This window comes from Pelophylax lessonae (genome assembly GCF_965119305.1).
Source record: "Pelophylax lessonae genome assembly, chromosome: 13".
NCBI lineage: Eukaryota > Metazoa > Chordata > Amphibia > Anura > Ranidae > Pelophylax > Pelophylax lessonae.
In genome coordinates, this window is record NC_138780.1 from 98193607 (window position 1) to 98219499 (window position 25893).

A 25893-nucleotide genomic window follows, 5' to 3' on the forward strand; every position below is an offset into this window, starting at 1 on the left:
AAGCGGAGTTCCACCCAAAAGTGGAACTTCCACTTTAAATAGTCCTAACCCCCTGACATGCCACATTTGGCATGTCATTTTTTTGGGGGGGGGGGGGCGGGTACCTCGTTTTGACAGGTACCCGCTCCCACTTCCGCTCGGAGCACCGCGGCACCCTGAGCGGAAGTTCTCCTCTCCCCCTCCCTCCCTGCAATCTTCTGGGACATGCCAGAGGTCCCAGAAGATTGCCGGCCAATCACGACGCATATCGCAACTCGCGCATGCGCAGTGCGTACCCGGCTGTGAAGCCGCAAACTGTCACAGCCGGGTGCCCACATCAGTGATGCCGGCACCGCAGAGCAGAGAGGGAGAAGACGGCGCATCGCTGGACCATGGGACAGGTGAGTGTGCAGTTATGTTGGAACTCCGCTTTAAGCTCCCTTCCACCGCTGCAGCTTTCACAGCGGCTTAGTAATTTTGTAGCTGGGTAGGTGGAGACGTATTTTTCAGAGACACTAGTTCCCTATAAGGTTTTTTATCTCCCCCTGTGATTGACCGGCAGAGAAAAGATTTCATGGACAATAGACAGCATGTTAATGGCTGAGGAATCCACTTACTGCCTGCTTTCAGTCATAAAGAGAAATCGAACCTGATGTGGAACTAGGCCCTGCGCATTTTCAGCACCACTGGTTGCTAGCCATCATCATCCTTGACAGCCAGTGACAGAAGGAGTCAGGGTTAGAGGAGGCAAATGTGCTGCTCTGTTACACAGAGTACAGAGACAGGCACTTTGCATGTCTCCGTACCTTAGATTTGAGTTGTGCTTAATTGCCTATGAACTGAAGATAATTTAAAGTAAGATAAAGTAAAGCTAAAAACGGTGGCAGGAATATTTCAATCTGGTGCAGGATATTTTAAAGAGCCATGCTGTCAGAATAATGTCAGAAGTTCTTTATTGAATTCCCCTATTCAGGTGCATGTAATAAAACATTTTCTGCAACCTGACCAATTGCGTTCACAAGTGTGGAAAATGACATCTGATATTTTTGTTGGTTACTGCCTAATGTTCATTCTTTCTTTATATTTGAGAGACCATTTAGATTTAAATGTAAGTCTTCTAGCTTGGTCAGCTCTGGACCCTTATCCTTGCAACTGAAATGGTTAGACTACTCTACCAACCTCAGTTTTTGTTAAATTCGGCAAGGAGTCAGTGATAGTCCAGCAGGAAACTCAAAAGGACTGCAGGTCAGGTAATTCCTATTGCATTGCTTGATTTCATTTGGTGAGCTGGCCAGTCTGTTTTTCAAAAGAACAAGCTCTCTTGCAGATATAGCAGTTTCAAGAATGAGACAAACCATTCAATGCTAGCAGGATTGCTTACAATGATCAGCTTTTATTTATGTAAAACCTTTATACCAAAAGGAAAACATCAGTTGCAATAAAGTGTTAGCTGGAGTTAAGCTTTAATTTGTTACGGGTATCTAAATTTGCTAGTACATCTTTGCTAGTACAGGACTTCCCCCAGATTAATCACTGAGCTCATTCATCCAGAGTGGGGGCTTTCTTAATACAGCGGGGGGTGTTACTGGCCAGATCACCAGGTGAAAAGGAGGATGATATGGGAGCTGGAGGCTTTGGGGGGCATGGGAGCTGGTGGCTTGGGGGACGTTGGAGCCGTCGGCTTGGGGGACATGGGGGCTGGGAGGCTTGGGAGACACTCTTTGGGAGCAGCAGACTTTGGTGGCATGGTAGTTGGGTGCACTGACCTTTAAAAGATACAGGAGGTTAACAATTGTGGAACTTAGGAGCAAGAAATGCTCTCCTCAAACAAGTCACAGATGGGGTGTTAAGACTTGAACGTAGCACTTGTTTGTTGGATAAACAATACAGTTGGAAATGACTGCTTTTCTAATTGTTCCAATATTAAAAGTAAGACACATGGCGATGCAGAGCAGCTATGCATAGGGGCTATCATTGAGGCAAAAGTAACAGAAGTGGCTACTTTAAGTTTTTTGTTTTTGGCATATTTTGGTTTTATGGGAAAATGGGGTTTACTGCTGTTTTATAGTGCAAAGTTTGCTACAATAAATGTGTAATTTGCCTTTTCTTTTTCGTTCATCAACGGACACAGCGCTCCATAAATCATACCTATTGTTATATCACCTTCAGCAGGAGTAGTACTAGGCAGAAAAAAACTTGGCTACGCCCATGGGCCATCCTCAGCTGGTATTTAACCCTCTCTCTGCTATAGGTATTCCCTTTTATTATGTCTAGTCAGGAATAAAGACCTAGGCTCTGCTAGGATCTATTGGTCCTAGAAATTTTTTCTCCTTCCATGCATCTTTTTGCCTTTTTACCTGGGAGATCTACAATCAACTGCCGAGCTGGGTGACAGGCTGGATAATTTAGATCCATTTGTCCCCCCAGTCTGGCCAGCGAGCGCATGCAGACCACAGCTATGCGCTAGAACGGCCGTGACCTAGCACCATGGAGCTGCTGTGGACATCACGCCCCCCGATCCGTCCAATAGTGAGGATGGTTACTCCGCGGTCGCATCAGCGAATGAGAAAATGCTGGTGGACGCACTTATTACTGCAGTGCGTGAGACTGTAAAAATGGAGGATGGGGCTGATGTGCCCATGGGTGTGGCTGTCCCTTTTGGGGCACACAAGTCCCCTCGTACAGCTAAGGTGTTTCCTTATTTTCCTTATTTTGACAGATTTATCTATAAGGAGTTGTGGTCCCCAAACATTTCTCAATACGGTACCCCTTTGAGGAATCCCTTTTAAAAAAACGTGGACCCTCCTGTTTCCAGGTTGACTAAAGCAGCTATGATTTCAGTAGAGGAATATCCATACTTTAAAGACATGGCTGACAGGAAAGCACTGGCTGTGGCGCGCAGCATGTTTACATGTTTACTATTGCTGGTTCTGGTGTCTCAGACCCTAACTGAATGGGCCAAGCTTTTGCACCAGGGTCTGGGGAATGAGCAGGTTCCCGCTGCTTATGTTGATTTAGTGGACCGTTTGGTTCATGGGCTGCAGTTTATCTCCCGTGCTGTCTAAGCTCTCTGTTTCAGCGGTGGTGATTAGGCACATGCTGTGGCTTAAGAATTTGTCTGCAGACCAAGCCTCCAAGAAAGCTCTCATCGGGATGCCCTTTCAATGCAATCGCCTGTTTGGAACAACTCTGGATAACCTCATTAAGGGTTTCACCGGACGGAAGTGTACCTTCCTGCCACAGTCTAGGAAAGGGAAAGAGCCTTGTCACAAGCCTGGGCCCTCCTCCTCAGCCCATAGAAAATTATTGTGTGCTTCCGGGACTGCAGATAAGGGAAATAGATCTTTCAAGTCTTTCTCTGGAAGTTTCAAGCAACCTTGGTATAGTTAGCATAGAACTGGTTTCTCCGGACCCGCAGACAAGACCCCTTCAGGTTTGCCCTCGCCCATAACTGGGGTGGGGGGACATCTTCGCTGTTTTCTGGCCCTGTGGTCCTCCTTCTTGAGTGTCAAGGGGATCCACAAAATGATCCTTTTGGGGGTACCAAAGTAGGGGGGCAGAGTTCGTCCATTTTGTGGTTTTTAGGCCCTGAGTCTCCTTGTGCGAATATAATTTCTGCAAGGTTCGGATGACATTTCTGATCCAGGTTGACCTGAATCCTGAGAGCTATAGTGCTAATATACTTACCTGTCAGTTTTCTGTCAGTTTTCTGTCTGTTGGATTTTTACGCTATAGCGCCGATCTGCTATTTTGATTTTTCACTGATATTGTATGGGGTTCCTCTGTCAGACGCTGCAGACGTCTTAGGGGCACTGAAAGACCAGTATCATCCTCGACTCAAGCTTCTTCCTCGGTTCCTGTGAAGAATCAAGGGCGAGGGTCTTCCAATCATTCTGGTGGCCGTAAATGTCCCTTGGGGGGCTACCTCTGAGAGGACCAGTTGTCCCATGGGCTGATCTACCATCCTGCTTTACTGGTATTAATGGCTTAGATATTGAAAGCTCAGGTGCTGAGGGATAGAGGTTTGTCTGGATCTGCGATCCCTACTATGTTGAAGGAAATGAAGTCCACTTCTAGCAAGATATACCATCGTATGTGGAAAGCGTACATTTCTTGGTGTAAGTTGATTGGTGCTCATCCTCGCTCCTTTTCTGTGGCTCGGATCTTGGCCTTTCTTCAATGTGGCGTTGAGCAGAAGTTAGCCGTGAGTATCATCATGGGGACAATTGTCTGCGTTAGCAATCTTCTTTCAGCAACCCCTAGCCACGCACTCTTTAGTTCGTACCTTCATTCAGGTTCTTCAACATGTGGCTCCACCAGTACGATCTCTTTTGCCGCCATTGGATTTGAACTCCGTGCATTCGGTTCTTCAGAAACCCCCATTTGAGAGTATTTGGGAGATTCCCTTGCTTACGTTGTCCCAGAAGGGGGAATTCTTTGTGGCTATTACATCGGCCCGTAGGGTGTCGGAGCTGGTGGCATTATCCTGTCGTGGTCCATAGCGATAAAGTGGTTCCTCCCTGTCTGACATTCCTGGCCAGAGTTGTTCGACTTCCATTTGACAGAGGAGATTGTGTTGCCTTCCTTTTTCTCCCAAGCCAGGTCATCCCAAGGTATTTGCTTTGCATGCTTTGGATGTGGTTTGGGCGATTCAGGTGTATTTGGCAGCTATGGAGTCCTTTCGGAGGTCAGACTCCCTTTTTGTGGTCACATCCTTCGGTGCATGATATGGCTGAAATGCTGGTCTGCGAACCAGCCTTCCAAGATGGCCTTATGTGTTCTCCCTTTTTGGGGATCGCCTGTTTGGATCTTTCTTGATATCATTAAGGGTCCTAGAAGGGGGGGGGGGAGTACACTTCTTCCACTGGCTGCCAGGGGCGAGGAGTCTCGTCACAGAGAGTGGGTTCTTCCAGACAAGCCCTCTTCTGCCTGAAGGAGCGCCCTCATCCGTGCCTGAGGTGGGGGGACGTCTTTGCTTCTTTCTGGACCCATGGACCTCCCTTATTTAAGACCCATTAGCTGATTCAGTCCTTCTACAAGATGGAGTTTCGGCCTTATCCTCCAGTGAAGTTCTTTCCTTCCAATCTGCATTTGTCCCCAGACCACCTGTGGGGTCTCTTCGTGGCTGTGCAAGACTTTCTACTACAAGGGGTGATTGTTCTGATTCCTAGATCAGAACCTGTTCAAGGTTTCTAGTCAAACCTGTTTACAGTTCCCAGGAAGGAAGGAAGTCAAGGTACGTCCAATCCTGAACCTCAAGGCTTTGAACCGCTTGTGCGGGTACAGAAGATCTGAATGGAGTCCATTCATACAGTATTGGCATCCCCACATCAGAGGACACTTACCTTCATGTTCCAATATATGTCGATCATCAACGAAGGTTCCAATATATGTCGATCATCAACATTTCCTCCGCTTGCCGTGAGTGAGGAGCATGATAAATTAATGGTATTACCCGTTGGTCTCGCCTCAGCTCCTCGGGTATTCACAAAAGTGTTGGCCCGGTTTTGGCATTGTAGCGGCAGTGGGGGATTGCGGTACTTGGTACCTGGACTATCTTCTGCAAGCAGAGTCTCCAACTGCTCTAAAGGACAACCTGGGAATTACTGTGCAGACTTGGTAGTAGTTCCGTTGAAAATTGAACTTCCAAAAATCTGCTCTGGGTCCCTCCGTCCAAATTGGACTATCTTGGTCTGACTCTGGACTTTGCTTCAGCCAGGGTGTTTTTTCCAGGGGAAAGAAAAAATTCCAAAGCTGCATGATGCGACTCTGCTCCTGTTGTTGAGAAGTCGGGCTTCTTTCGGGACTTGCATGCTGGCGCTGTGCCTGATGGTGTCTACCTCTGAGGCGGTTCTGTTTGCACAGTTCCACTCGAGCCTCGGCAAAAGGAGATTCTTGCCAAGTGGGACAATGATCAACAGTCTCTAGACAATCTGATCCTGTGGAGCCGGGATTCAGGAGGGTCCCTGTTTTGGTTGCTTTGCTCTCCGGCGCTTCGACAGGGCAAATCGTTTCTTCCCCTCTACTGGACGGTGGTCCCCGCAGTTGCCAGCCTATCCGGGTGGGGAGGAGTTTTGGGCACAGATGTGCTCAAGGGGTCTAGACTCTGGGGAGTCAAGACTACTCATCCGTTTACTGGAACTTTGGGCGATAGGATTTGTCTTGCTCATTGGACAAATCACCGTGCCAGGTAAGGATTCAATCGGACATACAAAGTTATGTAGACAACTCAAAGGTAATATGTTACCATAATCCCAAAATAGGTTTTGAAGCAAAGAACCCCCTTCATAGTGGGACTTTAAGGGTAACAATAAATTGTATATAAAGAAATAATTTTCTAAAATATTTTATTTTGAATAAATTCTCTGAAGAATAATCTCATTATCAATTTTCCATACAGTGTTATAACATATGACCATACATAATTGGTCCATCAAGCACATAAATATATAATGAACATAGTGCTACTTAAGAGTGGTACAGAGTCCAACGCGAAAATATGTTAAGTAACAAAAGAATCTTCCTCAGGGATTATGAATCCACTCCTGAAAAAGTATAACAAAATGTAAGTTTCATGTTCATCAAAAAGACCTATGTATATTTACATTTACATATATTCATATAAAAATATGCATTTGCGACTGCTCCTCCCTAGGATGTAAGTTGGAGATCTCTCCCTCCCCCATCCACCCATTCAACACCCCCCTAAGGAGGAATCCCCCAATCCAATTGCACCACATACCTGCGAAGCCTGCACCCTGTTGAATTTCTCCCCTGGGGATATGTCCTATATTCCCAGATGGGAAAGCTAGAGCCAGGTATAGATGGTTACGAATTTTCTTAGCCTAAAACAGTGAGCATATCCGATAATCTTTCTCAAGAAGAGAAGGTTTTTTAATGTCTATGTTGATATTAAGTAGGAGGAAAGACCATAATAATTGAGCCAAAGCAGCTCACCTGGTATGATGAATCCAGAGAAAAATTGATTTAAAATAAATTAAATGAGGTTGCCCTCAATTTCAGCACATCCAAAAGGCTTTTAGGTCATCTGTTACAAAGAGGGAAGAGAGTAGATCAATCAAATAGAGTAGAAATGGGTATTAGGGCATACCTCCCACTTTAGTCTAGTATCTCTTACCTTGACATACAATTAAGTCAGGGGATGCTCTGTCAGTCTCTAATTACACATAAAGAGCAAGGAAGCCCGTGCTTCACAAATGCTTTTGCCCCCAAAAAAATCCTTGGTGCTTATATTTCCTATAAGGGACAGAAAATATATATATATATATATATATATATATATATATATATATGTAGAGAGAATCCTTTCCAGTAATTCTCTGCAGAAAATACATATGCCCCCACCCTGATTGGTTCGCTGTGCCGCTACTCACGGCGTGATTGGTTCCCTGAATGTGCCATTGAGAAAACTAGGGCGGAGAGTGAGACTCACTGAACGTGTGGGGCGGGCTGCAGTGCACGAGGGAGTAAGTGTATGCGGCTGTGCTGTGATCCTTTCCCGGCTCCTAGTCCACCGCTCCAGCCTCCTACCACCACTGTGAGAAAGACTGTCACTGAATAATCCGATCAATTCCACACGGTCACTGAGACTGAGTAATTGATTTGAGAGTACCATTATTAACCCTGACCTGCCCAGTGCCCTCTATCTGCAATTAAAATTTAGAAGGCTGCCTGCATGCTTCATGATTTCCATTCCCAGCATCCTTCCCAATCCCTTGTTGACTTTAGCCTGGATTGACGGGTCCCTCAATATCGCAATATATATCGTTGAAAAAAAAATATCGCAATATATTTTTTTTCCAATATCGTGCAGGCCTAGATGTGTTGCATCTGAGGATGCTGCTTTTGGCCGCAATGTTTTGCAGGCCGCTCTTTGAGAGGATTAGTCCTCTTTCAGGCTGTATTTTTTGTTCCTGGTTGAACTCTGTTTGTTACCTGGTTGAATAGGTTTAGCCATTTGGGAATTTTTTCTGTTGTGTTTTTTCCAACCCCTCATTTTTGACACTGCTTTGGGATGTCCCAATGGTCAAGAAGATTCTGGAGCTGTGTCCGTCCGTCAAAAGAAAGAAAGAGAAAATTGGATTTTTGGCTTACCATAAAATTCTTTTCTCTGATGTTCATTGATGGACACAGCACCCACCCCTCTATTGAGATGGAATTTTTTTCTTCTGACACAGCTTGCAACTAAACTGAATGCCTATAGAAGGAAGTGGTATACCCCCTGGGACTGCCGCATAGGCATAGTCCAGCATTTTCCTGCCTAGTGTCCTACTCCTGTAGGAGGCAGCATAACCCCAATGGTCAAGAAGATTCTGGAGCTGTGTCCGTCAATGAACATCAGAGAAAAGGATTTTACGGTAAGACAAAAATCCAACTTTTTTCTGCTGTAGAAAACTAAGTTGCGGAAGGTACTTTTTTTTTTTTTTCCGCCAGAAGTCTGCCTGCTTGGCGAGAAGCAGTCAGCTGGTTCCTGCTGAGTTGGCAGATACCTTTATGGTACACAAACACAGCCCACTGTCCTCTATGGGCGATTAGAGAGAAAATAACTGCCTGTGTTTTTACACCAGACGGCCATCCTATCCAGACGATCCCCATCCGTCTGTTTTTAGCAGACAGAAGCGGATTGGATGTCGGGGGTTGTAAACGGGCAAGGAGATCAATTTACCTATAACCGCCCATAGAGGACAATGGAGGGTTCGATTGGGTCCGCCTAAAAAACTGACAGGCTAAAAAACTTGTTAGGTCTGGAAGCTGTCAGAACTTGTGGAATGGCATTTAACAAGTAAACAGCCTACCAAACATGTGTTCAGTACGAATAATGAAAATACTTTTTTTCCTGTAGGATGTGGTCTTAACTATCACAAACGATGTGCTTTCAAGATACCAAACAACTGCACTGGGGTGCGAAAACGGCGGTTATCAAATGTTTCGCTGACCGGGTTATCAAGCATACGCACTGTGTCTTCTGAGGCAGTCTCCTTCTCCTCAGATGAGCCGCTGCTGGTAAGTAAGGCCTGTGATGCATGAACTTTGCTGGTAAAAACATACTTGTAGAATGTGCAATGCTGACACATTCTCTACAGTACTGATTACTATTTAACCACTTCAGCTCCGGAAGATTTTACCCACTTCCTGACCATGTCATTTTTTGCGATACCCCACTGCGTTGCTTTAACTGACAGTTGCGCGGTCGTGCGACACTGTACCCAAATAAAATTGATGTGTTTTTTCCCACAAATAAAGCTTTCTTTTGGTGGCATTTGATCATTTCCCACAATTTTGAAAAAATATTTTTTACTTTCTGTTATAAAACATACCCAATAAAAAATGTAAAAAAATCAAATTTCGTCATCAATTTAGGCTAATATGTATAAATTAATATTATAATATGTATTCTGCTACATATTTTTAGTAAAAAAATCCTGTGTATATTGATCGGTTTATGCAAAAGTTGTCGCGTCTACAAACTATGGGATAGATTTATTGACTTTTTTAATTGTTTTTTACTAGTAATGGTGATGACCAGCGATTTTAAGCTGGACTGCGACAATGCGGCGGACAAATCTGACACTAAGTGACACTTTTTTGGGACCAATGACACCAATACAGTGATCAGTGGTTAAAAAAATGACTTGTTACTGTATAAATGACACTGGCAGGAAAGGGGATAACACCAGGGGCGATCAAGGGGTTAAGTGTGCCCCTAGGGAGTGCTTTCTAACTCTGGGAGGATAGGATGCACTGGATGAAAAGAGAGATCTGTTCTCTCTTTTACTCCCTGACAGTGGTCTGCCTTATTTACGTAGGTAGACCGCCATTCTGCCTTTCCTTCCAACAGTCGCCGGCCATCGCCGGAACCGCTGATTGGCTCCCGCTGTGTCCAATCACAGCGGGAGCGGCATGCGCCCCCTAGATCACGTGCACAAAATCATGTACAAGTATGTGAATTTGCGCAGCCAGGCCGCTCTGCCGCAGTATATATGGGGTGGGCGGAACGATACTGGTTAAAATGCCTAAGTGGAAAATGCACACTGCTCCCAAATTGTATTACCTCCAGATTTCATTTGTTGAATCCCATACTAGTGAAATGTTGGTTTTGTGCTGTGATCAACCTTCACTGTATGAGCAGGTTCCAGTCTGCCATTGTTAGCAGTAGCAAGATATTCCTGGTGCTGGTAACCTTGCTGGGGGACCCTCCATGTCACTATACAGTTTTCAAACAGATAAAAGATCTCTTTTCCCTTTTTGCCTGTATTAGTAATGACACCTAACCATTGATTGAGGCTTCCCTTGTCTGATGCCTAATGGTTGCCAGTCATGTGTGCACCTATGAAGCTTTGTTGGGGGTTAAATAATTAGTATAGCCCTTGGAGTGAACCGTGACCACTTCAAGCACAAGTTTGCAGTTTTGGTTGGCACAAACATAAGGGGAGTTTTGGATTTCTTTTAATTTGCAGTTGCTTTAAAAAAATATTTCCAATACATTATGTGAAGCAAAAACAAAGTGCATATAGTATATAAAGTAAAGGCATTTTATTAAGGTGGTATAAAAAAAGAAAACTAATGCAGCCATTACATGTATGAAATGGGTAAGCTGCGATATAATGTTTGCTTTTGGGCTCTTTCACACAGGCGTTCCCCATGTCCGCAAATCATCCTATTTTTTTGCGTATGATATATGGACATAATGAATGTCAATGGCACTGCGGATGTCAGTGCATAACCATTCGCTGACATCCGATTTTCATCCTTTCAGTTCTTTTCCGTTTTTTGGAACGGAACAGAACCCTATTTTTGTTCCGTTAAAAAAACAGAACGGATGCAAAATCGGATCCGCAAACGGATGGGATGATATGCAGACATACGGAGCGGATGACACAAGTGTCATCCGCTCCGTGAAAAAAAAAAAAAAAGCACCCGAGTGGAGAAAAAAAACTGAACGGCCGTGTGAAAGAGGCCTTTGGGTTTAATGTCATTGTAAAGTGGTTGTAAATGTTTACATATACCCAGGGAAGTAACTGGCCTTAGGTGATACACAGAGATGAACCAAATCATCCTTCTAAAGTTGTACTTCTCTATCTGCAGCCTCTCTTCTCTACAGCCATTCAAAGTACTACATTTATGCAGCTTGTCTGTGCTTTTCAAAAAGTGGTGGGGGTGGGGCTGAAGTTACACACTGTAGATCTCAGCGAGTAGAGCTCTGGGAGCTGATTGGAGGGAACGGACACACCCCCCTTTAAACTGCACACAGGCTGTCAGTTGGAAGTCCCTCCTCGGTTACATTTTTACCTCTTGGTGTCAGGAAAACTTGCCAGAAGTGATTCATACAGATAGAAGAGGAACAAAGGTGCAGACACTATTTACACTTTGTGCTCTGGATTGAGACAAGTACACACTATAGAGGGATATGCTTTGTTTATATTTCATGTCTGAGGTTTACAACCACCTTTAAGTTTTTTAAAATGTCAGTTTTTAAGGCTAGTTTATATGAAGTTCTTTGCTATGACTTACACTTTCACCAGTTGATAAGGGATTTGCTTAATAATGTGCCTTTTTTCTCCATTATGGCCTGTTCTACAGACCTAGTACAGACCTAGAACAGGGCATAACAGTCCAGTATACACCGCTCAGCCATAACTCTATGACCACTGACAGGTTAAGTGAATAATATTTATTATTTCATTACTGTACAATGGTTTCTAAAAGTCGGTTGAATATATTAGGCAGCAAGTAAACATGTTGTTTCTGAAGTTGATGTGTTGAAAGCTGAAAAAATGAGCATTGCAGTTTGTGTATGGGGCTGCATGTCTGCAGACCAGTAAGGGTGCTGGTCCCACACTGAGCCGTGTCCACAGCCAACACAGCCAAGTTCCTACAATGGGCATATGAGCAACAGAACTGGACTACGGAGCAATACAAGAAGGTGGCCTGGTCTGATAAATCACATTTTCTTTTACATCATGTGGATGGTCGGGTGTTTTGTGAGTTGCTTATCTGGGGAAGAGATGGTATCGGGATGCAGTATGGGAAGAAAAAAAGCCAGGGGAGGCAATGTGATGCTTTGGACAATGTTCTGCTGGAAGACATGGGGTCTTGCCATTCATGTGGATGTTACTTGACATGTACTGTCTATCTAGACATCGTTGCTGACCAAGTACACCCCTTCATGGAAATGGTATTCTTTGATGGTAGGGGCTTCTTTTAGCAGGGTAATGCGCTCTGCCACACTGCAAAAACAGTTCAAGAATGGTTTGAGGAACACAACAAATTTGAGGTATTGATTTGGCCTCCAAATTTTCCAGATGTTAGCCCAATCAAAAACCTGTGTGATGTACTGGAAAATCAAGTCTGATCCATGGAGCCTCCACCTCTAAACTTACAGGACTTAAAGTGATTATAAAGTCTTGTTTTTTATTTTTTTTAAGTAATAAACATTTTATACTCACCACCTCTGTGCTGTGGTTTTGCACAGGGCTGCCTAAATCCTCCTCTTCTCGGGTCCCTCTTTGTTGCTCCTGGCCCCTCCCTCCTGTCGAGTGCCCCCACAGCAAGCAGCTTGCTGTGAGAGCACCCGAGCGGAGCTGCAGCTCCCTGTGTCAATTCAGACACTAGCTACCGTTCGGCCCCAACCCCTCTTTCTCCTGATTGGCCAACTGACTTTGACAACCGTGGGAGCCAATGGCGCAGCCAATTAGGATGGAGAGTTCTGGATGGTCGAAGGACTCGTGGATATCGCTGGAGAAAGATGGGGCTCAGGGAGGTATTAGGGGGTGCTGGAGAGGCTGGTACACACACAAGGTTTTTTAGTGCATTAAGATAAAAAAAAAACCTGACTTTATAACTCTTTTAAAGGATCTCTTACTGATGGCTTGGTGCCATATACCACAGCTTACCTTCAGAGGTCTAGTGAGGTCCATGCCTTCACAGGTCAGATCTGTTTTGAAGGTAAAAGGGGGGCCTACTCAATATTAGGTGGGTGGTCATATGGTTATGGCTGATCGTTGTATAGTCATATGGCACTTTTCCACTGCAAGTACCGGCTCAGCTCTACTCGGCCCTGTTTGGCCCGGCTTGCTTTTCCACTGCTGGTACCGCATGGTACGGTGTTGGAATGGTTCGGTACGGTACGGTATGGTTTGCTTTTCCACTAAAGTAGTACTAAAGTTAAGTGGGTGGGATAACAACGGGGTGGGTGGGATTCTCTGACCAATCAGTGGCTAGTAGTGACTGCATGCAAAGGATTGTGGAATATGGTACCGGTATGGTACCTCTTGGAACCACAATCGAGGTGGTACTGTTTTTGAGAGCCGTACCGTTCGGTTCCATGCAGTGGAAAAGCGCCGCTGTACCGTACCGTACCAAACCGTTCCTACACCATACCATGTGGTACCAGCAGTGGAAAAGCACAAAAGCGAGCCGAACCGTTCGGTTCCATGCAGTGGAAAAGCGCCTATAGTATAGGGATACATGGTTCAATGTGCAGTCATAGTATGGTTTTAGTAGTCCAGTATGCAGACATAGTACAGAGGTAATGGTCTAATATACAGACGTAGTACATGAATAATGGTTTAGCAGGCAAAGAACGGTTATAATGGTCCATCACGCAGCATTGTGTAAGGATGATGAACCCGTGTGCCAATCTAGTACACAGGTAATGGTCCAGTGACCAGGCCTCGTAGAGGGATAATGGTTTAATGTGCAGTCATAGTATGCTTTGAGTCCATTGTGCACCTGTGACAATTTTCTAATAGTGATTCCTAAGAAGTGCTGGCTATATAGTAATAGTGAGCTGAAAAAAAGTGCTTGATTGTACAGTGATGTCCTTAGTCCCACTAAATGGATTTTCATTTGACAGACAAGTGACATCACTGAGGCATTTATTTAGACCTTTAAATGGCTTTTTGGTTTATAGATGGCAGGTTGGTGTTGGTTTTCTCTATTAGGTACATGCCCTACTTTGGTCAATCATTGTCATCAATACATCATCTTGTCCTTTCTATCATTCCTCTGTTCTGTCTGTCAACCTAACCAACCTTTTCATTTTTTTTTGTTTACTTTTTTATTTTAACATTGGGCTTTCTTCTTTCCCTCTGATGCTGCCTCCTTCTTCCTCTGTCAGTCTCCTGTCAGTCCCAGCTATGAGGTATGTGATGTCTTTGAATCTTCTTTCCCAGCTCATCATCCTTCCATATGTCTGATGCCACATCATGGGAGTCGTACTCTAGCTGGTTAGTGCAATTTCAGATAAGGTCATTTACTTTAGGTGACAGGGAGTTCTGTCATGTGCACAAGTGTCTATTGGGTCACAGTAAATGATGATTGAAGTTGCTGAAAATGGCATTGTAACTAGAATCAGTGTGGGCATAGTATTAAAAGTTATTAGTGAATAGTTATTTAACTTTGTCCTTTTTAAATACTATGTAATGATTTGTAGCACTAAGGACTTAACATCAGTTTTTAGCCTTTAATGTTTATATCAAATCAGTCAGTGTCAGTGTTTCTGATGTTCATATTTAATATAAATTAACATAAATTTGGTTGTGGAAAAAATGTCCCTTATCACTGTAAATATCAAACACTAATCAGCAGTTCTAGCAAGTGCCCTCATTGTAAACTTCTCACATACTGGAAAGCACAGGCACCCAATTCTGTCTGTCTGTTGTTTCCTCTGCTTAAAGGGTAACTCCACTTTTGTGGGGGAAAAAAATAGCAAATAGAGATAAAATAATATAGCGTATACAATATCTTTCCTTTTCAATCTGCAGCTTTGTCATTTTCTGTAAAATGAAATGCAATATAGCTACCTGGAGGTGTTCTGTACACAGAACGCCCCCCAGAAACATAATTTCCTGCTTGTGTGATTGGCTCACCGATTTTCCCAGAAGTCTGCACTAAGATACAAGTCAGATTTCAGCATCCCCTGCAACAAAAATTAAATTTTTGGGGAGATGCTCCCAGTATGAACACATCTAAAGGGATGCAGGCCCAGCAGCTTTCCTTATTAGTGTACTGCAGGTGCTGCAGCTGATTGATAATTCTGAAACCACTCCCATTAGACTCACTTTCCCACATGAGCACAAATAAAAACAAAGAGATTTCTTCAGAATAACAAAAGGTAGGAGTCTGACCAAAGTTTGTTGAAATCCTTGCAATGTACATAGATCACCCAGAGGGAAATGTTTTTTTCCTCAACAAAAGTGGAGTTATGCTTTAAATTTTGTCCAGTCTAAAACACAATTTGTGTAGAATTCAGTAGGCAGATGTGGTTTAAAAGAAATGTGTGCTTGCATGATTGTATTGTTTGATTGGACTGTGTGAGTACAGATGATAGGATTTGTACATTGGATTAATGGGCTATCAGGCAGGCAGGCAGGTTGTGCTAGGTGTGCACAGTACACAGTATTTGGGTTTCTGCGGAAGGTTGTGGTTCTGAGGATTTTCAGTTATTGGATGCTCTACTTTTACAGATAATTTGGTGTGTATGTAGGGTACAGCATTTGTAAAGATTTAAAGCTGAATTCCAGTCTTGCCTTTGTCTTGCACTGTTTGTGTAGGCTTTCCTCTACAAATATAATAATTGTCTGATTTCACTGTACACTTTTACACAGTGTGTACTAAAAGCTGCAGCAAGACCTATAGAGACCACCTCATTTCTTGGCTGGAGGGCATCTAGTACTTTCCTCCTCCGCCTGAGAATAGCCACCCGCCACTTTAGTTCTTTCAGTCCTGAGATCTCTGTATCACACATGGGTTTAACCAAGGGCAATCTGCATGCAAATGCAGTGTGCTTAGGAATGCCCATTTCTCTGTAGTAACACTCGCCAGTCATGGCGTTTTGATATTTGCATTACACCCCCTAAGAACCAGTCATCTGTTTTTATTAGGGTTAAGAATACTGTGGCAGGGTTCTGTGATGTTTTCAGGGGGCTATGTACAACATCCTCCTGCATGCCAGGATCTGCCTGCATTGCATAGAGAAGCACGCAGCGCTGCCATTTACTGGGTCTAAAATATGGTATGTAGTGAAAATGGGTTTTTATTTAAAAAACAAAAAAAAAAAAAAACATGAATTACCATGTCGATGAGGGCAGAAAGGAGGAACTATTGTGGACAAAATGAGAACAGATTAAGCTTCAGCTTTAAAATTATAGCTGTGCTCAGAAGTTTGCATAGCCTGGCAGAAATCATGAAATTTTAGGAGCGTTACAGCCAAACTTTCCCTTTTGGGTGGAGCTCCCCTTTTAAGGATAGTCGTCATATGTAGCCATTTATTGTCTTAGACCCGGTTCACACTACTCCGACTTAGGACACGACTTGTGGGACCTCAAGTCGCTTCTTATTACAAATTCAATGTAAATGAATGAGAGCTGTCTTAATATGCAGTACTGAAGTTGCTATGACTTCAGAAAAGGTTCCTGTACTACTTCAAGGCGACCTCTATCTGACTTGTGCACATAGACTTCAATGGGAGTCACCTCTAAGTCGGATCCTTCTCTATTTTCAAGCGACTGTGATCAGACTTTCCAGGAAGAAGAAAAAGATTACCCAGGCATTCCTCACAGACAAAGTCGCCTATCATTTAAGTCTCTTCAAAGTAGTGCACAAGTCGCGCTAAAAAGTCGCTCCTTCATGGGACGACTTTCTGTTTGCAGTAGTGTGAACCGGTTCTTATAGTTGTTTGGCTCCTTTTTAAATCATAAAGATAACCAAAATCACCCAAATGGGCCAGATCAAAAGTTTACATACCTTGAAATTTGAGGCCTTGGTACAGACACACATAGGTTAAAATGGCAATTAAAAGCTTAATTTCCCACATCTGGGGCTTTTTAAGTTAGTGTCTCTGTAAATTGTCGATGAGTTAGCTCATGTGAATGCACTGAGCAGACTAGATACTGAGCCATGGAGAGTAGGAAAGAACTGTCAAAAGACCTGTGTACCAAGGTAATAGAACTTTATAAAGATGGAAAAGGATATATAAAGATATCCAAAGCCCTTTATTTGCCAGTAAGTACTGTTCAATCCCCTATTAAGAAGTAGAAAATTCAGGAATCTCTTGATACCAAGCCAAGGTCAGGTAGACCAAGAAAGTTTGCAATACACCTGCCAGAAGAATTGTTCAGGTTGAAAAGAAAAACCCACAGGTTACCTAAGGAGAAATACAGGCTGCTCTGGTCTAGTTGCCAGAAAAAAAGCCTTTATTGTGCCAATGCCACAAAAAAAGCCTGGTTACAATATTCTCAACAACACTTTGACATGCCACACCGGGGTTTTCTTTGTATCCCGTTCAATTCCTCTGGCAGTTGGGGCTGCAATCTTTCATGGTCTACATGGCCTTGGTATCAGAAGACCCCCCCCCCCCCCCCCCCAAATTTCAGCTTCTTAACCACTTGACCTTGGATTTTACCCCCCTTCATGACCAGGCCTTTTTTTGTGAACTGGCACTGCGTTATTTTAATTGACAATTGCGCGTTCATGCAATGCTGTACCCAAATGAAATTTGTCCTTTTTCCCCCACAAATAGAGCTTTCTTTTGGTGGTATTTGATCACCTCTGCAAATTTTATTTTTGTGCTGTAAACAATTAAAAAAAAAAAAAGTATTTTCTGTTATAAAATCTATCTAATAAAAAATAAAATCCCAATAAGCATATATCAATTGGTTTGTACAAAATTTACAGCGTCTACAAACAATGGGATATTTTTATTTATTTATTTATTTTTTACTAATGGAGGCGATCAGCAACTTTTAGCAGGACTGTGATATTGCGGCGGACATTCTAAAACTAACTGACACTTTTTGGGGATCAGTGACACTAATACAGTGGTCAGTGTTAAAAATTTGCTGTCAGTGTACTAATGACACTGGCTGGGAAGGGGGTTAACATCAGGGACAATCCAAGGGTTCACTGTGTGCCTAGCCAGTGTTTTACTATACTGTCTGAAGTGCTTTTACTAGGGGAAGGGATGGCATTTTTCCCTTTTGCAGGGAGACCAACACCATCCCTTCCCTCCTGTCAGAATGTTTACAGTTCTGTGTCTGCTGGACAGTAGTTGGGTGCCAGAGGACATCGAGTACCCTGCACTTGCCGATCGGATTCCGCTGTATGTAATCACAGCAGAAGTGAGCTGCCAGTGGTGTGCATGTGCGCCACCTACCCAGAATATACATGATCTGGCGCATAGGTGCCGCCTTGTAGCAGTGAAACTGCTGTAGGGTGAACCTAAAGTTGTGATTAAACAGTAATTACTGGCAAATTTAAGGCTTTGGATTTTTTTTGATAGCCTTTTCCATCTCTAAAACGTCCCATTACCTTGTTACACAGGTCTTTTCTGCTCCCCATGGCTCAGTATCTAGCCTGCTCAGTGCATTATGTGAGAGCTAAGAAACTCATTGACAGTTTACACACAGACACTAATTGCAATTTAAAAAGCCACAGATGTGGGAAATTAGGCTTTAATTACCATTTTAACTTGTATGTCTGTGTACCAAGACAAAACATTCCAGGGTATGGAAACTTTTGACCAGGGCCATTTGGGTGATTTCTGTTGGGATTCAAAAATGAGGCAAACTACTATGTGAGAATAAATGGCTTCATAGGATCACTATCCTTAAATAAAAGTTTTTGGGCATAATCAGCAATATTTTCAATATTAGTGCCAGAATTTCATGAATTCTGCCAGGGTATGCAAACTTTTGAGCACAACTGTTTTGTTGTATATTTCCTGTGCAAGTTATTTGTGTGCAAAGGTTTTTTTCTGTAGATGATGTGCCAAAAATATTTAGCATGAGCTCACAATGTGCTTGTTCGCATTCATAGAGTATGACATCAAATGAATGCAATATCATGGTAAATAAAAAACGTAACTTGCTTCAGTCCTTTTGATTTGCATTAATCATTTTTGCAGCCAAATTTACAATGCATTTCATACACCGTTTTCCCATATACTTTAATTTCATGCAAACTCCTTTCTCAGTTTTAGTTTGTGTGGGCAAAGTTGCAGTTGTCTCAGAAAGGGTAAAGGGTGATGTTTCGAGCATGAACACACTGGCCTGCATTTTGCAGATTTAAAATACATCTGTAACCTCCCTGACCCACCACCAGACATTAAAAGTAAGGACCATCCCCAGTACAGCCCAGGATACACATTTGTAATGTACTGAGCATTTTCATTAACTTTTCATTTCAAAAGATGAAGTAGTATACTGCAGTCGCATTCAGGTTTTGGGACTCCAAGGCTTCTCTGCAATAACAGATAAGCCAAGTGATTGCAGTTATTCTGCACTTGGCATTGTCTAGTGTTCATGTTTAAAATTATTTGTAGGGAGTCAGTGAGGTACAGATTTATTTTGAACTCCTGGCCATCCAGAAAATACGAATGCATGCAATTACAGGGCTGGGATTAGAGGGTGAACCATAGTTAAAGTGAACTTTTGTTTATCGTTTAATGCCTAAACAGGTGGAATAAATGAAATGTAAGTCCCTAGAGGTAACTGAGGACACACGCAGGTTTTTCCAGAGTTCCCTGGATGCCCATAATATCAGAGCTTTTATTTTAATATAAATTGAGATTTAGAGGAAATGTACGGAGAGGATAATGTAAGCTGCCATGCTGACCTTTCCTTCTGAAATTTCTATTTATTGTACAGTACTTGATACAGGATCTTTAGTCTTAAACAAAACCTTCACCCGACATACAAAGTTCCCTCCTCTCCATCCCTCCTCCCCTTCACTACACAAATAGCGTTTTTAACATCTTATTTTAAGGAAATGTGTGTCACTCACCTAAGCGAATGAGGTGCACGGTTTTTGTTATTCCTCCTGGGATATGCACATCACATATCCCAAGAAGCATAGTCCTTTATACACAAAGGAGGGGAACGGGCCTAGGGGCACATCATTGGGAGGTCCACGGGCTGAACTTGGCGGGGCAACGCTGGATTCGCTGGGTGGGGGAGTATCTGAAGTTTGGGGAACCCACCTACGGGTAAGGAAAAAACAATTGGAGGGGGGGGGGGTTTGAAGAATCGCTTTAAGGCCCTCTTCACACTTGTGCGACTTGTCCTGTGACTTGGGAATGCAGAGTTGCATACCAGGTCGTACTCCATGATTTCCAATGAGTACCAATCATATCTGTGTGACTTCAAGTCGCAGCGACTTCAAAGTAGTCCCTGCACTACTTTGGTTCGACTCTGATGCATTTTGAGGTCCATAGACCTCAAGATTACACAGGCATTGCTTCAAGTCCAGTCAAAATCACGTGACTTTTAGGTTGCACAAAAGTGAAAGGGGCCCAAAGTGTAAGTTGATCTTCAACAACATCTTTCCAAAATACTGGTGCTCTGCCTCCTTCAAATACTGCAATTCTGGTTTTATCTCCAGACTTATACCAAGATTCCTACCTTTGACTCCCTCACTGCAGCTTTCTGGATTGGTTGACTTCTTGGCTGAGCCTTGGGGGGGGGGGAGGGGGGCTGTACCTTACCCTCACGTAAATGTGGGCTTGACCTGTAACAATTTATTGGGCACTGGATCCTGCACGGGCACCAACATTGTTGTTTATTAGTGTTAAAATGATTCTAAAGCTTTAACATTTTTTCAATAAAATAATGGACATATATTTACCTGCTCTGTGCATTGATTTTGCATAATGCAGCCCCTATCCTCCTGTTCTGGGGTCCCCCTCGGACGCCAGTGGCTCCTGCTACTTTCAGCAAAGCTTGTGAGAAAGTGGAAAGAGGAGAAGAGCTGCTGCAGACGTGTACAGCGATAGACGGAGATTGGGCTCAGGTGACTATTTAGGGGGTCATGGAGGGACCTATTAAAGTCTTTTTTCACCTTAATGCAGAGAATGCAGCCATTAAAGTAAAAAGCTTTTACCTTTATGACCACTTTAAGTTAGTTGCAGGGATATTTACAGATACAGGGCCATTGTCTGTCAGTGGTGGATCCCCCATCTCTGAAAACCTATTTAGGGGTATGACCATTGAGGGGGGTAAAGCCAATATGGGGCTTGACCCTAACATCTTTCTCGGATTGATGTAAGAAATCCACTGTGGTAAGTTTTGGGCTTGGTACCCTTCCTTGGTGCCCAGCGCACTGGTGCACCAATCCCCTGCTGGCTTGTTTCAGAGCATGCTTTTAAATGATGTGTCACAGCCATGGAGCCAGCTTTTTTGTATTTGATGCCCTTTTCTTTGCTGTCTTTTTAAAGGTTCTAACAGACTTACCACTGTGCCTGCATAGCCTCAGTCTCTTTGGCCCATACGGCACATCCTCTTGACATGATGATGCACATGTTCACAAAGCAGATCACCTACTCTGCAGACAGGTCACTGATAGGTTATCGTGTCTGTGGGGTAGGGGACTGAGAGTGGTTAACACTTCCTTTTGTAGATGCTGATCACTGAAAGGGTAATACACATACACAGCAGACTGGTCACTAATGGGTCAGTGCACCTATACTGCAGATTGGGCACCATTAAGGTAATGCACAGACTCTGCAGGTGTTAAAACTTTTTAGAAAGCCCCTTGTACTGGAGTAACATGTTACTGCTCTTTTTCAGTGGCTTGAGTCTTGACCTTCCTTCAATGGGAGGTTGAGCAGAATCTGGCCTTGAGCCCTATCAAGGGCCAGGTGTCGGCCTTGGCGGTCTTCTTTCAACGGTCCTTGGCGACACACTCCCTGGTGCGTACTTTCCTTTAGGGAGTTAGGGACTTGGCTCCTCTGGTGCGGTCTCCGCTGCTGCCTTGGGACCCCTATTTGGTGCTCTCAGTCCTCCAGAATCCTCCTTTTGAGAATCTTCAAGAGATTCCACTGCTAACGCTCAGAAGGTGGCTTTTTAGGTGGCTATCACTTCTGTGGGCAGAGTGTTGTAATTGGCAGAGTTATCCTGTCGCTCACCTTACTTGATGGTTCGCAAAGATAAGGTGCTTCTTCGCCCCTGTCCTTCGTTCCTTCCTCAGATTGTCTTCGATTTTCATTTGAATGAAGACATTGTGTTGCCTTCCCTGTGCCCCAGACCAAAACATCTACTCATGTGCCCTCCTGGGCCTTCGTCATCAGGCATCAGTGATGCAGGTTTAAAAGGCGGCCACCTGGTCGTCGGTGCACACTTTCACAAAGTTCTATAAAGTGGATGTGTTGGCATTTGCAGATGCCTCTTTTAGCCACAAGGTTTTGCAGGCTGCTATTTAGAGGACCTGGTCCTCTATGAGGGTGTGTGGTTTTTTTAGGTGGGCTCCAGTTGCAATTTGCATATTGACTAAATTCTGGAGCATTGTGATTGCAGGTATACATATTGTACATACAGTATCTCACAAAAGTGAGCACACCCCTCACAATTTTGTAAATATTTTATTATATCTTATGTGACAATACTGAAGAAATTACTCTTTGCTACGATGTAAAGTAGTGAGTGCACAGCTTGTATAACAGTGTAAATTTGCTGTCCCCTCAAAATAAACTCAACACACAGCCATTCATTTCTAAACCGCTGGCAAAAAAAGTGAGTGAACCCCTAAGTGGAAATGTACAAATTGGGCCCAAAGTGTCAATATTTTGTGTGGCCGCCATTATTTTTCAGCACTACCTTAACTCTCTTGGGCATGGAGTTCATCAGAGCTTCCCAGGTTGCCACTGGAGTCTTCTGACGACATCACGGAGCTGGTGGATGTTAGAGACTTTGCGCTCCTCTACCTTCCGTTTGAGGATGCCCCACAGATTCAGGTCTGGAGACATGCTTGGCCAGCCCATCACTTTTTACCCTAAGCTTCTTTACCAAGTCAGTGGTTGTCTTGGAGGTGTGTTTGGGGTCATTATCAGTTGGAATACTATCCTGCGGCCCAGTCTCTGAAGGGAGGGGATCATGCTCTGGTTCAGTATGTCACAGTACATGTTGGCATTCATGGTTCCATCAATGAACTGTAGCTCATGCAGCCCCAGATAATGACACTCCCACTACCATGCTTGACTGTAGGCAACACACACTTGTCTTTGTACTCCTCACCTGGTTGCCGCCACACACGCTTGACACCATCTGAACCAAACAAGTTTATCTTGGTCTCATCCGACGACAGGACATGATTCCAGCAATCCATCCCATTAGTCTGCTTGTCTTCCGAAAACGGTTTGCAGGCTTTCTTGTGCATCTTCTTTAGAAGAGGCTTCCTTCTGGGACAACTGCCATGCAGACCAATTTGATGCAGTGTGCGGCGTATGGTCTGAGCACTGACAGGCCGACCCCCCACCCCTTCAACTTCTGCAGCAATGCTGGCAGCACTCAAACGTGTAACGGATAAGACGCTGAGCACGTGCACTCAACTTCTTTGGTCGACCATGACGAGGCCTGTTCTGAGTGGAACCTGGCCTGTTAACTGCTGTATGGTCTTGGCCACCGTGCTGCAGCTCAGTTTTTTAGGTTCTTGGCAATCCTCTTATAGCCTAGGCCATCTTTATGTAGAGCAACAATTCCTTTTTTCAGATCCTCAGAGAGTTCTTTGCCATGAGGTGCTATGTTGAACTTCCATATGAGAGCGATAACACCAAATTTTACACACCTGCTCCCCGTTCAGTCATGAGACCTTGTTTCACTAAAGAGTCACGTGACACCAGGGAGGGCAACTGGCTAATTGAGCCCAATTTGGACATTTTAATTTAGCGGTGTACTTACTTTTGTCGCCAGAGGTTTAGACATTAATAGCTGTGTGTTGAGTTATTTTGAGGGGACAGCAAATTTACACTGTTATACAAGCTGTACACTCACTACTTTATATTGTAGCAAAGTGTAATTTCTTCAGTGTTGTCACGTGAAAAGATATAATAAAATATTTACATAAATGTGAGGGGTGTACTCACTATTGTGAGATACTGTATATGTTGTGCAGGTGTATTACCAATAGTCTTATTTTTTGATGGATTGTCCAGGTTTTAATAACCTTCTTTAAACCTTTTGCTTATATTTTCTTAGAAAACCAGGTCGGTGTTTCGTGTATATAGCACTGGCCTATTTCCATTGAAAATACCATTCACATTGTAATATCCACAAGTGCCCCTGCAGTCAGTCTAAGGGGGAGAGCAGTGAACATGAGCTGTACATTTTTGGAAGGAGACCTAGCAATGCAAATATGGGTAAAAAGTCCATGAAACAAGGACTCCAGCAAAGCAAGCTTGATGTGATAACTACTTTGCAGCCAGGTTTGGTGGGACAGTGATAAACCCAAACCCAGCATATTGGATTAAACCCTATAACAGTATGTCCCTGGCAGTTGTTGAATTCATTGACTTGCAATTTAATTAATTTGTATGTTTGCAGACAGATGTGGTGATTGTTATGCATGTGCAGAGACAGAGTTACGTACAGCTTTATGCATGAGCAGAGTCTATGATATTATTACAGGAGGCTTTCTGTGTATAGAAGGGGAGGTTAAGCTTGTTCCAGCATACATTGCTGTTTAGTTTGGCTCAGGCCTAGTTCCTGCTGCTGGCCGAGCTCCACACTTAACGATCGCACCTCACGCATCTCCACACCGCATCCTCTTTGTGTTTCCTGGCTGCAGAAATGTCTCTTAATCCTGAGCTGTCATTGCTATGTGCAGACTGATGAACCAGAAACCTTGCCGGACTGCTAAGCTACATTCCTCTTAACCCTTTGAACTTCATCCGTTAGCATTAATTTAGAGGCAGTTAACAGGTGACGGAAAGCACATCTCCAGATGTGAAATTCAGCAGCCGAGAAACAGGCTGTTAGGAACTTCACTTGGAATGGTTTACACTTTAACTCTAGTTTTCCGCTTTCTTGTTGTTGATTAATAAAAGCTTTATCATTTCTCTCTGGAAGTGAATGGGTTATGGCACCTCTCACTGAGCTCCCCATCAGCTACAGTTTCCATCATGTAATCTGGTTTTAGCAATCATTTCCTGGAGCAATTCCAGCCAAAGCTCAGTCTGGAACAAAATCCTTTGGAAGTAGCCCACAGATCAGGCTTACGAGGCTGAAAGGCTGCAGGATCCTCTCCTTCACCCCGCAGAACCACCCAGAAAGCACCATTTTATATTTTCCCATTGGTTTTATGGAGCATATTGATGGTGGTTTTAAAGGTGTTTCTTTAGAGGCTCCTTCACATGCATTGTCATGATTTTTCTGCATTTTCCAATGCAACAGAATGCACAAACATTAGAAAATCCACTGTGTTCAGTAGGTTGCTTTTTACACCTATGCATAGCATTTCAGCAGTGTTTCCTTTGAGGTGTACATTTAACTAAATGGTCCTAGCTGTGCAAATTACATTTTATAAAAAATAATGTAATCTACTTGCCTAGGAAAATAAACCATTTGAATGTTAGCAGGATGCTTTATTGCATGCATAAAGACGAACTGTAACTTAGTCCAAAAGGACCACTTTTACGGTACATTTTGCACTTCGCCTACAGTCCAAAAATAATGCCACATACTCATGGTCTTGTTTCCAAAGTAAGATAGATCCATCGTGTAAAAACACCCCCAGCTGCTAACAAGGATTATCATTAAAGTGGAGTTCCGGCCTATTTTGCCAGTTTAGTGATTCCTGGAGTGCTTTCTATGCTGATCAACAATTGGGCATTTTCAATTTTTTTCGGGGGTCCTTTAACTTATTTTCAGGGCATTTTTGATTGTACTTCCTCCTTCTCCCCCCTCTGTGGCCACGGACACCAACATCACTTCCGCCTTTGCATTGCATCCTGGGAGCTGTTTGTCATCACTCCCAGGAGGCTGGAATCAGGAAGAACTCCCAGAACACTCCCTGGAATCAGGAAGAAGGACACAGCAGATTACACTGCGGCTTCAGATGCCCACGTCTAAGATGGCTGCGCCCAGACAGCCTTTTTAAAAGTAGGATTTTGACTAAAATCCAATA

The 25893-nt window shown here is 43.5% G+C and overlaps 1 protein-coding gene across 1 annotated transcript in view; it reads left to right on the plus strand.

The window, feature by feature from the left end:
• PRKD1 (protein kinase D1) overlaps positions 1 to 25893 on the plus strand; it is a 277377-nt gene that overhangs the window by 158956 nt on the left and 92528 nt on the right. Inside the window, exon 4 of the mRNA XM_082275698.1 lies at positions 8843 to 9003. Within this exon, the coding sequence (XP_082131824.1) occupies positions 8843 to 9003 (161 nt within the window). The remainder of the gene's footprint in view (positions 1 to 8842; positions 9004 to 25893) is intronic.